Source organism: Pseudochaenichthys georgianus, chromosome 17 (genome assembly GCF_902827115.2).
Source record: "Pseudochaenichthys georgianus chromosome 17, fPseGeo1.2, whole genome shotgun sequence".
Classification (NCBI taxonomy): Eukaryota; Metazoa; Chordata; class Actinopteri; order Perciformes; family Channichthyidae; genus Pseudochaenichthys; species Pseudochaenichthys georgianus.
In genome coordinates, this window is record NC_047519.1 from 36,615,791 (window position 1) to 36,628,269 (window position 12,479).

General features: G+C 45.7%; 2 protein-coding genes across 2 annotated transcripts in view; one reads left to right on the forward strand and one right to left on the reverse strand.

Moving 5' to 3' along the window:
* Positions 1–12,225, forward strand: part of LOC117462625 (keratin, type I cytoskeletal 13-like) — a 26,914-nt gene extending 14,689 nt beyond the window's left edge. The window contains exons 3-7 of the mRNA XM_071206403.1: positions 10,136–10,218; positions 10,306–10,435; positions 10,512–10,673; positions 10,880–10,941; positions 12,132–12,225. Of these exons, the coding sequence (XP_071062504.1) occupies positions 10,136–10,218; positions 10,306–10,435; positions 10,512–10,673; positions 10,880–10,941; positions 12,132–12,225 (531 nt within the window). The remainder of the gene's footprint in view (positions 1–10,135; positions 10,219–10,305; positions 10,436–10,511; positions 10,674–10,879; positions 10,942–12,131) is intronic.
* On the reverse strand, positions 4,747–6,892 carry LOC117462949 (tripartite motif-containing protein 16-like). The gene has a single exon (XM_034105321.2). It carries the CDS (start codon positions 6,599–6,601, stop codon positions 4,928–4,930), a length of 1,674 nt encoding a protein of 557 aa, XP_033961212.1. The 5' UTR covers positions 6,602–6,892; the 3' UTR covers positions 4,747–4,927.
* Positions 12,226–12,479: the final 254 nt, after the last annotated feature.

Below are 12,479 nucleotides of genomic sequence, written 5' to 3' on the forward strand. Positions count from 1 at the left end.
GGAGCGGAGGAGCGGCGTGGTGTGGGAAAATCTAGGAAGGTTGAAGACCAGACGAGCCGCTGCATTCTGAATGAGCTGCAGAGGTCGGATGGCACATGCATGTAGACCAGCCAGGAGGGAGTTGCAGTAGTCTAGGCATGAGGTGACGAGAGCCTGGACCAGAACCTGCGTCGCTTTCTGGGTCTGCTGGGGACGTATCTTCCTGATGTTGTAAAGCGTGTATCTGCAGCAACGATGTTTGCAGTGAAGGACAGGTTGTTATCTAGGATCACTCCCAGATTCCTTGCAGTCTGGGTCGGGGAAACAACAGAGGTGCCGATGTTGATAGTCAGGTCAAGAGTGGGACAATCTTTTCCCGGAAGGAAAAGCACTTCAGTTTTGTCAAGGTTGAGCTTGAGATGATGAGTGGACATCCACTGAGAGATGTCAGCTAAACAAGCAGAGATGCGTGCGACGACCTGGGTCTCTAAGCGGGGAAAGGACAGAATTAGTTGGGTGTCGTCAGCGTAGCAGTGGTATGAAAAACCATGCGGGCTAATGACAGATCCGAGCGAGTTTGTGTACAGGGAGAAGAGGAGGGGACCAAGAACAGAGCCCTGAGGGACCCCTGTAGTTAATTGACAAGGGTCGGACTCGGACCCTCTCCAAGTTACCCTGTAGGTACGGTCTTTGAGGTATGAGGTGAGGAGGGAAAGTGCAGAGCCTGAAACTCCAAGTTCTTGGAGAGTGCGAAGGAGGATCTGATGGTTCACACGACCACATCGCTCAGAGTTTGGCCTGGTGTACGGGCCGTTTATTGTATCTGCGCATGCTCATTAGCATCACCACGTTTCAGGCACATTCTGATGATGTCATACACATGAACTGAAACATGACTTTGTTATTATTCAAATATGCTTAACAGTAATGTTTGAGCGCTAGCCAATAGAAGCGTTACACAGTAATGTCGCTATGTTACAGAAGTAAACAAAGGACTCAAATGGAGGTGTTTCTGGCGGGGGGGGTGGGGGGGGGGGAGTGGAACTTTGAGATTTTAGCCTTTGTAGACCAGTTACATGCACACAAACCTAAATAACACACTACTACAGGAAAGGGGAAACTCCAAAAAGCACAATAGGGCCCTTTTTTGTTTTAATAGCTTAGTAGCACACTGACAGGTTACGTAAATTCAGCCTCTAGGTTAACTAAACTAAGGTTGTTTTATTTTACATGATATCACTGTGGACAAGTTTCTACCCTTCTGTCAGTGAGAGCTATTATAAACTCTCGACATGAGCTTTAGTATGCAGTCCGACCGGTTGACCTGCTTCTGTGGTTTTGGTAGTCATAGCAGAGCCAGCAAGACAAAACAAGATTTTACTAACTAAATAATATTTAAAGTGTATTGCATGCATGTGCTCCTATGGTTAAATTGGACTATGCTTTAAATGATTTAACACTGTAATACCTCCCCACACCTTGTCCTTTTTTCTTGTGAGCATTGTCTTTGTACTGTATTGCATTATTTCTTGTTATGTTTATCATTAAACATTTAAAATGTAATGTAAATTATTATGCTTGAGAATGCTCCATATTAATTGTGTGCCATTTGTTTTAAAATGTTATGTTACACTTTGTTTGGACAGGGAAACGACTCGACCTCCACAAATTAGGGATTTTCAATACACATGATTCTCCTGAAATGAAACAGAACATGTTGCCTTGGATCATTTTAAAGGGATACATGATGAATGTATTCCTACAAAGATGTTCACCTTCAGCAACATATTCAGCTCCTCTACAAACCACACGCCTCCTCTTGAGCGAAACAAAGCACAAACCCCGTCAGAGCTGTAATAACTGGCAGTAATTAAAGCTCATTTCACACCGCTGCAGTTTGTGAAGCTGTGTGCGTCGAGCTATTCGTCAAAATGAGTTTGGACACTGAGGAGCAAGCACACCTGTCAATCAAAGCACGACCTCTCTGGCAGTGTTGGAAGAAGTACTCAGATCCTTTACTTAAGAACAATTACAAACACTATGAAGATGTACTTAAAGTACAAAAGTAAAAGTACTCATTCTGCATAATGACCCGTTTCATAATAGTACAATTTACAGAAGTACTTTCAGCTAGGTGCACTTCAAGTACAACGACTCCATATGCAGAATGTGTGTTTTCACGGTATTATTATGGTTATTGTTTTATCCTGTTTTACATATAAGAGCATTTTAATATTGTAGTTGATAAATGTGGACGAAATGTAGACACTGTGTATAGATAATAAGTAGCCTACAGTACTGCATTATACCATATCACTCAGCATATATGTTTTATGTGTACAAAGCAACTGTGAGTTTCATCAGTGTTGTATGGCACCGTGGAAATATTAAAACATCCTTTGTTTATTTTTGAAAAATCCAAAACCTTCATTCATATCTAAACATTTAATTTGATCACACATACCAGTGAAGTCTGTTCAATGACTCTTGTTCAATGATTTCATGATCAGATTCACTTCATCCACACAATCAGGATCTCAGCTATTTAAAACAGAATAAGAAATGATTTACTTGATTATTATCATGATATTTACAGTTTTCTAAAACATCATAGTAGTTAATGTGTACAACAACAACCACAGTAAGTCTGCAATAAGAAATTATAATAATATTAAAAAATCCCATACAAAGACTCTTGAATATTGACAGGAGACTTATTGATCCTGACAGTAAGTAATATCATTTAAAATAAACACTTTATGATTAACTACATTTTAAAACATCTGCATTCCTCATTTGTTACTTAAGCAACAATAATATTTAATCCGTCAAAATAATACATGTAATTATAAATGTCTTTATAAAAAACGTTTTTTTTTACATAGTAGTGATAACAAATATTGAGAGCAAAGTTTTCATGTTCATGCAGAGAAATATGAGTTGAGGTTAACAGCAACCCTCCTGAGCAGTGACAGCCTCCGTGGCTACACAGACACAGGAAGGAGCGCCGCCTGAAGAAACTCCAGCATCCCAGAGCTATTTAATAGAAGAGTTACGACACCGGAAGTCCAAAAACGGTTATCGTCACGTGGTTCATGTAGACGAGGATCGTTCCCCGGAAGTTCATGGCGGGCAATGTGAATGCATTGATAACAGGAGATAGAACTACGATTTTTGGTAATTATTAGTGAATAAAGGTTTTGATTTGCAATATTTATACAACAAATCGATATGTGTATGTATTTACATCAATATGTTTTAAAAAATAAAATCGAATTTGCTAATATTAAGTGATAATATTAGGATTAGTGTGAACAACTAGTTTACATGTTACTAACAGTGCCTTGGTTAAAGAGCCTGTTGCTGTTTATTTATAGCTTTGAATTCTTTCAAACCAATATTATCTTCTTAAACTTGTATGGTAGTCAGGAGGATCACTTTCTAATGTTTTTTGATACATTTAGAGGGAGGGGATCTAAAGTAATGCTTTAAAATTCAGATTGGATTCATTTCTACCATTTTCTTAAATTCATGGTAGTTTCAGTAATCCCCTGGTAATTGAGGACACAAGTTATCTAAATGACTAATGTCGTCTTTATGGCTTTCAGAAAGGACAGGATATGATGATGATGATGATGATGATGATGATGATGATGATGATGATGATGATGATGATGATGATGATGATGATGTTAAATGTGTTGCTTTAGGAACATCCATTGCAAATACATGGAATTCAATAAACATAGAAGAGCATATCATGCAGTTTGTCGGTGCCTTTTCCTCCGTGTTGTCCTGGTTTGCTGTGCTGCCTCCAAGTCGCCACCATGGTTTGCTGTGCTGCCTGGGGATGCTCAAATCGCTCAGAGAAAGGAGTACGAATGTACGGCTTCCCCACTGACACAGAGCGGAGGAAAAAATGGCTGGCTCAAGTCAGCAGGAGCAATTTCACGACCAACAGCAACAAAATATGTGATTTATATACAAACACTGCATTTGCACTTTTTCACAAAACGAAAACCACACCATTGGGAGAGCTTAATGTTTTGTTTAAACAAAAAAAAAGGGAAAGGCTTGAAAAACACAGAGTTGAGACTCAGGGTGCAGGGTGAGGGTCTCAGTGCAGGTATTCAGGCTCCATTGAATCCCCCTCTGGTTCTTGTGCTGAGAGAGGGAGCAACAGACAGGAGAAAGGGTTATACACACCTATATAGCACACCTATTGCCTTGGGGAGGCACTTAAGTCCCTCTCCCTTTGCCATCAATCCAGAATCAGCTGGGCTGCAACATTATACATAATCACAAGGACACAATATGGCTCTGCTAAAAACACTCACTCTTACACGCACCAAAGTTATATTTATCTAATATTTAACTCCCTCCACCCCCACATACAATCCCGTTTAGAAGCCCCTCTTCTCTAATTCAACATGTTGGACGAAATGACATAGAGAGAACGGAATTTACAATTAAAAGGCTGTTCAACATGTGTTGCTAACTTGCTTCGGTATGCTAGTTTAATCTGTTATCTGTAAACGTTCCCTAAATCTACTAATTTAGGGATAATCCACTGACATCCTTTAATACACATGTTCATTTGAATCAGATGTACTGATAATATCCGCAATATACATCTTTAAACTTCTTCTTACCTTTAAAAGTCCGTCACGAACGGTGTATTATGCTGCAACTCCACAGCTCTGCCAGCCTTGGTGCTAACTTCCGGGGAACGATTGAGAGGCTCCACGATCCGCCATTGCTGTAAAAAAGTGGTCCATTGGAGTGAACGGAGATGTCGTAACTCTTCTATTAAATGGCTCTGGCACATCCCATAATGTTTGATTGACAGCTGATCTCTGTGCAGTGAAGACATGAACACTCAGCTCTCAGCAACAATGATGGACACAATGAGTTTAAGAAGTAGAAGAGTTCCTCAAATGACTTCAGGCTATTTCAGTTTACAAAACTCAGCTGTGGCTCCATGATCAAAACCAAGCCAAACTCCAGCATGTAGCGGCCGAGTGAATGTGGTCTGGACTCTGTGGAGGAGAGTCATGGTTTCAGAGATGATGCTGTAGAAGGACAGAACACCTGCTCTGTGATCCAGGTACACTCCTACTCTGGAGGACGGAGGACCTGAGATGTGAGTTTTGATGTTGTTGTGACGAAATGAATAACTGTTATGGAAACAAAATAAGGACCAAGATTTGTCATTGAATCCAAATCCACATTCATCCCCACCTCCTGCTCTGCTGATATTCTTGTATGCGACTGCTACATAAATTACTGCCGCTCTCCGCTCCACCTCCCAGTAACAACGTCCAGTCAGACTCTCTCTACTCAGGACCTGAGGCCATCCAGTGAATCTGTCTGGATGACTAGAATAAGACTGTGGTCTTTTCATGTATGTTGCTCTTCTGCCCCCCTCAGATAATACCAGCTGTGTGTATGCTGTGTTTGGATCCAGAGTGATCTCCTGTGAATATTCTAAGAACCCAGCTCTGGTGGCGGGCTCTGCTGCTGACAGTAAAACATTCACTTCAGTCGGTGAGACGTTTGTCCATTCCTCTCTCAGGACGTCCTGTAGTTTGTCTCTGACTGCTGACAGGGCCGCCGTCACGTCCTCAAAGTAGCTCAGAGGACGGATGTTGGTGCTGGAGGAGTGAGTAGCTTCACTGAGGGCTGGCAGTGAGGGGTAGCTGAGCAGAAACTGGTTGTGGTCCTCTGTGTGAGACAGCAGCTTCAGCTCAGCGTCTCTCCTCTTCAGCTCAGCCATCTCCTGCTCCAGCTTCTCCTGAAGCTCTCTGACTCGACTCACTTCTCTCTTCTGCTGGGATCTGACCTGCTGCTTCACATCAGAGCTTCTCTTCTCCATGAGACGGATCAGCTCAGTGAACGTCTTCTCACTGTCCTCCACTGCTTTATCAGCAGAGCCATTGACGGCCTGCACCTCCCGCTGAAGCCGCTTCACCTCCTTCTCTCTATCGTGGATTCTCTGCTGGATGTTGAGTCGACTCCCCTCCAGCTCTCTCTGCCTCTCAGTCCTCTCTGCTGCAGCTGACACCGTGTCGTGGCCTTTGTGTTCGTCCACAGAGCAGAGATAACAGATACACTGCTGATCAGTGCGGCAGAACATCTTCATAACCTCATCATGACGAGAGCAGATGTTCTCCTGGAGCTTCTTGGAGGGCTCCACCAGCTTGTGTTTCTTTAATGGAGCTACGTCATAATGAGGCTGGAGGTGTTTGTCACAATAAGAGGCCAGACACACGAGGCAGGACTTACAGGCTCTCAGTTTCCTCCCAGTGCAGACATCACAGGCCACGTCTTCAGCTCCAGCATAGCAGAGATCAGCAGGAGCAGCTTGGAGTCCAGTCTTCTTCAGCTGCTCCACTAAAGCTGCTAACATGGTGTTTTTCAGCAGGACAGGCCTCGGTGTGAAGCTCTGCCTGCACTGAGGGCAGCTGTGGATCTCCTTCTCATCCTCTCCGTCCCAGTGGGCTTTAATACACTTCATGCAGTAGCTGTGTCCACAGGGAGTAGCCACCGGATCCTTCAGTAGATCCAGACAGATCGAACAAGAGAAGGTTTCCCGGTCCAGCTGAACTCCTTTCTGCGCCATTTCTCCTCTCAGTAGCAGAGAGTGTCTGAGTTTCACTTCCTGAAACCTGATACTATGTGAGCTGTGATCTGAACAGGATGTGTGTGTGCAGTGAATGTGGCCTATCAGCTCTTACTTTACCCACATGTTGATTACACCCTTCCTCCTCAGTGTGGATCTAAAGGAGAGGAGCCAGGAAACGCAGAGTGGAGCTGGCTGTGTCTGAGAGCAGGAAGAAGAGGGAGGGCTCATCAAACTCTGACTCATTCCAGGAGGAGGAGCAGACACTCTGAACTGTTTCCTCATTTACAAACGGTGCCTCGCTTACTACCTGCTCACAACAGCTTTTAGTTTTAAAATATTTCTTTGCACCTTAGATGAAGGCTCTTTATCTCTGTAACTCCTGTTTAACTTCTGTTTGCTTCTCTTACAGGCTGAAAACAGCTGACTGACGATAGGGTGAAGTACGTTTAACAAAAGAGTTCAACATCTTAAAACTTTCCTGATATTTCTTAGACAGCAATGCAGTGTAGAAACGTGCGTCTGAATACATGTAAGAATTCTGCATAACTACGGCAACACTGAAAGTACAATACATAACTCAAAGCACTGTAATTACCCTTTTTACCCACTAGGTGTCCTTTTGACCTAAACAACAGGGCAACACACTCCCCACCTGATATAATGCATTATAACACTATTCTCCTTTCAAAAGCAAAACAACTTCAGAGACAGGTTTAGAGTACACTTTCTGAGTCCCCTCCCTGACCACCTTAATGTTCACTTTACGAACTTTCTTGTCTTGACTTGGAATGGTGTTCACTACCACTCCAACAGGCCATTGGTTCCGATGGACCTGTGGGTCTCTCAAAAGCACCACATCTCCCTTTTTCAGGTTTTGTTTGTCAACATGCCACTTTCGTCTTGGTTGAAGAGTCACCAAGTATTCTTGACACCAGCGTTTCCAGAATGCATCAGCCAGTGACTGGAGATGCTTCCACTGTTTGTTGTAGAGGTCTTTGAGATCATACTGTCCTGGAGGTGGTGACATGGTCTCGGCTTTCTGCGTTAAGAGCATGGCAGGCGTGAGGACAGCAGTCATATCTGGATCGGACGACACTGGGACTAGAGGTCTGGCATTCATGATGGCCATTACTTCGGACATGAGTGTTCAGAACGTCATGGGACAGATGAAAGGTGTTTGTTTTTAGCAGTTCAGTATCCTACGAGCAACATCAACCGCTTCCACACTCCACCCATGTGTGAGGGCGTGGGGAGGGTTGAACATCCAAGTGCTGCCTTGACCTTGAAGGTAATTTGTCAGTCCAGGGTCCTCAGATTTTATCTTAAGCTTTTTGCAGGCCCCGATGAAGTTTGTTCTGCGGTCAGAACAGACAAACTGGTCTGTCACGATCTGTCTGTGCTTTGTTTTGTCTTGTTTTTTTCTGTCTTTGGTTTCCTGCTTTATTTTGAAAAGTGTTCACCCCCTGTCTTGCCTTTTGCTTTCTGTCTGTGTTCCCTCCTGTCTGATTACCCGATTGTGTTCACCTTGTGCCCCTGTGTTTTCTCCTCCCTCCTCACCTGTCTTTTGTTTATTTGATTAGTCGTGTGTGTATTTAAGTTCTGTTTTTTCTGTCTGTCATTGTTAGTTCATTGTGTGTCTTGACTGTGTTCACGGGGAGAAGTTCTGTTTTGTTTCCATTTGACCTTGGAATAAAGGAATTTTCTGTGGAATCTGCATTTGGGTCCTGTCTGCTTCGCTCTACCCTGACAGAAGGAACTAACTAAAAATGGGCCCAGCAGATCCATTTGAGGTGGATTTACTTAATTTTACCTTTTCATTGGCTTGCTACTATGGTAGGTGGAGGGGAGCGTCCAGTGTTCAGGAGAAAGAGGATGCTCTGGCAGAGGCGCACCAGGTGGCAACAGAGGAGCCATGTTTAGTGAAGTTCTTACCTGACTGGATTTTGGACTTTCTCTCGACATGTGATTCCCGGCATGCTAGCCCCCTGCCTCCCCTACCTGACACCATACGTCTCGGTTTGTTCTGTCTGGAGTCAGCCCCTGCTTCTTCCCCATTTCCTGCTCCTGTCCAGGATCCGTTCTCAAGTACTCGTCTGGCTTTTGGAGGTCCACGGAGCCTCCAAAAGGCTCCTAAGAGAAGGAGTCGCAAGTCCAGGCTAGCAACCCGAGCCCCAGAAGCCATGCTTTGGGATCCAGTGCAGGCCCACACAGCCATGGTTCCAGCCTCAGTCCTGGCCCCAGCAGCCATGGTTCTGGCTCCAGTTTCGGCTCCAGTACTGGCTCCCCGGCTGACACCTAGCACCCCGTGTCATGTCAGTGGTTCGGCCCACTCCAGCCCCTCGTCACCTGTTGGCTCTCCGGCCGACGCCAGCTCCCTGTGTCCTGTCGGCGTACCGACCGACACAAGTCCCCTCTTGAGTCCCTTTCCAAGTCCCTTCTCAGGTCCCCTCTCGAGTCCCCTCTCAAGTTTCCTCTCAAGTTCCCTCACGAGTCCCCTCTCAAGTCACCTCTCGAGTTCTCTCTCAAGTCCCCTCTCAAGTCACCTCTCAAGTCTCCTCTCGAGTCTCTTCTCGAGTCCCCTCTCAAGTCACCTCTCGAGTTCCCTCTCAAGTCCCCTCTCAAGTCCCTTCTCGAGTCCCCTCTCGAGTCTCCTCTCGAGTTCCCTCTCAAGTTCCCTCTCAAGTTCCCTCTCGAGTTCCCTCTCAAGTCCCATCCCAAGTCCGCTCCCCAGTCCCTACTCAAGTCCCTTCTCTACTCCCTACTCAATTCCCTACTCAAGTCCCTACTCAATGCCCTGTGCCGTTGGGGGTCCCGCCGACTACTGTTCTGCCGGGGGTCCTCCCAACCCCATGTCCTGTTCTGTTGGGGGTTCCATTGGGAGTCCTGCCAACTCTCTGCCCAGACCTGTTGGGGGTTCCGCCAACACCTGTCCGGCCGGGGGTCCCGCCAACACCTGTTGCATTGGGGGTCTAGCCGACACCTGCTCCGCCGGGTTTCCTGCCAACACCATATCCTGTCCTGTTGGGGGTCCCGCCGACACCTGCTCCGCCGGGTTTCCTGCCAACACCAGCCCTTGCTCCGTCGAGGGTCCCACTGACACCAGCCCATGTTCCGTCCAGGGTCCCGTCTACGCCTGACCCGCCAGGGGTTCCACCAGCTCCTTCTCCCGATCCCAGTGCTCTGGCGATCCAGCTGACAATGGAGGGGTCCCATCGCGGCCTATGCCGTCTTCCTGCCCGTCCTCCGGAGCTGTCCCGGCGCTGCCCGTCCTCCGGAGCAGTCCCGTCGTCGCCTTCTTGTCCGTCCTTGTGCACGGCCCCCTGAGTTCCCCAGCCGCAGCCTTCGCCCTCGAGCCCGGCCCACTGACTCTTCCAGCCGCTGCCTTCGCCCTCATGCCCGGCCCTCTGAGTTCGCCAGCTGTGGCCTTCGCCCCACCATGAACTCTGCCTTGCCCCCAGGCCGTCAGCCCGAGTCCCCCTTCTTGGCTTCTGCTTTCCCCCGGGATGTCCGTCTTTCTTTTGGATCTTTCAGATAAACTTCGCTGCTCGTGGAAACGCCACCCTTGTCCTCGCCATCGATAACGCCCTGCTGGCCGCCGAGGACTTCAAGATGAAGTGAGTGAGAGACTATTTTTCCTTCAACACTAAGCATAATACAACCTGATTTAATCTGTTTGAATGTTAAACTCTGCTGTGCTGCAGGTATGAGAACGAGCTGGCCATGTGGCAATCGGTGGAGGCCGACATCACCGGGCTGAGGAAGGTCCTGGATGGGCTGACCCTGAGCCGCGCCGACATTGAGATGCAGATCGATGCTCTGAATGCCGAGGAGGTGAGACCCTGAAGCGACACAGAAATAGCATTTAAAATGTTAAAAGACACAAGTCTAAATTGCCGTTTTCCTGCAGGACCTGCTGGTTCAGTGGCAGCAGATTAGAGGTCAGGTGAACGTGGAGGTGGACGCCGCTCCTCAGGAGGACCTGTCCACCGTCATCGCCCAAATCAGAGAACACTACGAGACCGGGGCGTCAAAGAACCGCAAAGACCTGGAGTCCTGGTTCCAAACCAAGGTGAGAGCTCATTTTACACCACCAGGACTTCCTGTTTAAAGTTTATAAACTATTTGTTTAGTTTTTTCACTTTTATATTTTATTATTTTGTTTCGTTCTTTCATAGTAGTTCAGGTCTTTCATTTTTAAGATGTTTCTTTCACGTTTACATTTTTTAAACATAATATCAAAGTCACTTATGTTTCAAATTTGTTTTATTTGCACAGAGATACCGTGACGAGATCCTAAGGCCCATTGTTGTGCCATTCATCCACGACCATCACATCATGTTGCAGCATGATAATGCACGGCCCCATGTTGCAAGGATCTGTACACAATTCCTGGAGGCTGAAAACATCCCAGTTCTTGCATGGCCAGCATACTCACCGGACATGTCACCCATTGAGCATGTTTGGGAAGCTCTGGATCGGCGTATACGACAGCGTGTTCCAGTTCCTGCCAATATCCAGCAACTTCGCACAGCCATTGAAGAGGAGTGGACCAACATTCCACAGGCCACAATCAACAACCTGATTAACTCTATGCGAAGGAGATGTGTTGCACTGCGTGAGGCAAATGGTGGTCACACCAGATACTGACTGGTTTTCAGACCCCCCAGACCCCCCCAATAAAGCAAAACTCGTTTCAGAGTGGCCTTTTATTGTGGCCAGCCTAAGGCACACCTGTGCAATAATCATGCTGTCTAATCAGCATCTTGATATGCCACACCTGTGAGGTGGGATGGATTATCTCGGCAAAGGAGAAGTGCTCACGATCACAGAGCTTTTCAGATTTGTGAACAATATTTGAGAGAAATGGTTATTTTGTGTATATAGAAAATGTTTTAGATCTTTGAGTTCATCTCATGAAAAATGGGAGCAAAAACAAAAGTGTTGCATTTATATTTTTGTTCAGTGTACATCCATGTTGTAGTCCGCTGTATAGAAAACTGTAGTTTCCATAGTTTCCCCACAGCAGCAGACGCACATTTATGACGTCCCCTGGCGCATCATAAACACGTCGGATAGTGAAATTGCAGTCGGATTCTCTAAAGTACTACCGCAGTCTCTTCTCCTAAGTCCTTTTGAATTCTCCTATCCACTATCCCTTAACCCTGTGACGTTTCACTCAGAGGTCAAGGAATAGACGATAGGGTTAGACGTTAGGAGCTGATTTTTTCATTATCCGACCGCAACCAGGGTGCATCTGAGGTTACTGTGGGCATGCATTGCTGACGTGAGTTAATCATTAGGAAACATACTGTTGGTCATCTGAAATAAGTGTTAGCATGCTAACATGAGCTTATTATCAGTAAACACAAAGTGTAGCTGAGTTCGGTGTTAGCATGCTAAAAGTAGCTTATTATCAGTCCACACTAAGTGCAGCTGAGTTGAGCGTGTTTGCAGGCTAACATGAGCTAAAGAAAAAATAAATAAGTAACAAATAAAGCTGTAATAACTGAATTATGTTCTTTCCCAGCCCCGTCACCACTACCAAGACCATCACGAGCACCAGGGTGGTGACCATCACGCAGGAAGTGGACGAACACGGAAATGTGATCAACAGTAATTAGCTTCAAACTCTAAACAGAGTCTGTCTGAGCTTCTCCAATACAAATAAATGGTAACATTGTTCCTGAGCTTCATTTGTTTTACTTTCACACTGATGATCAGCTGCTGCTGTGACATCATTAAAGAGTCATCTCGAAACATTTGGAATATTTTGTATCTATTTTCTTGGCACACAATATCTTTCAATATTATTTGATCACCAATGAATACATACATAATTTAGTTGCGAAATATACTAGGTCTACCATATGTTTTG

Coding starts and splice junctions, on each gene's coding strand:
- LOC117462949 (XM_034105321.2), bottom strand. CDS start 6,601: ATGGCGCAGAAAGGAGTTCAGCTGGACCGGGAAACCTTCTCTTGTTCG.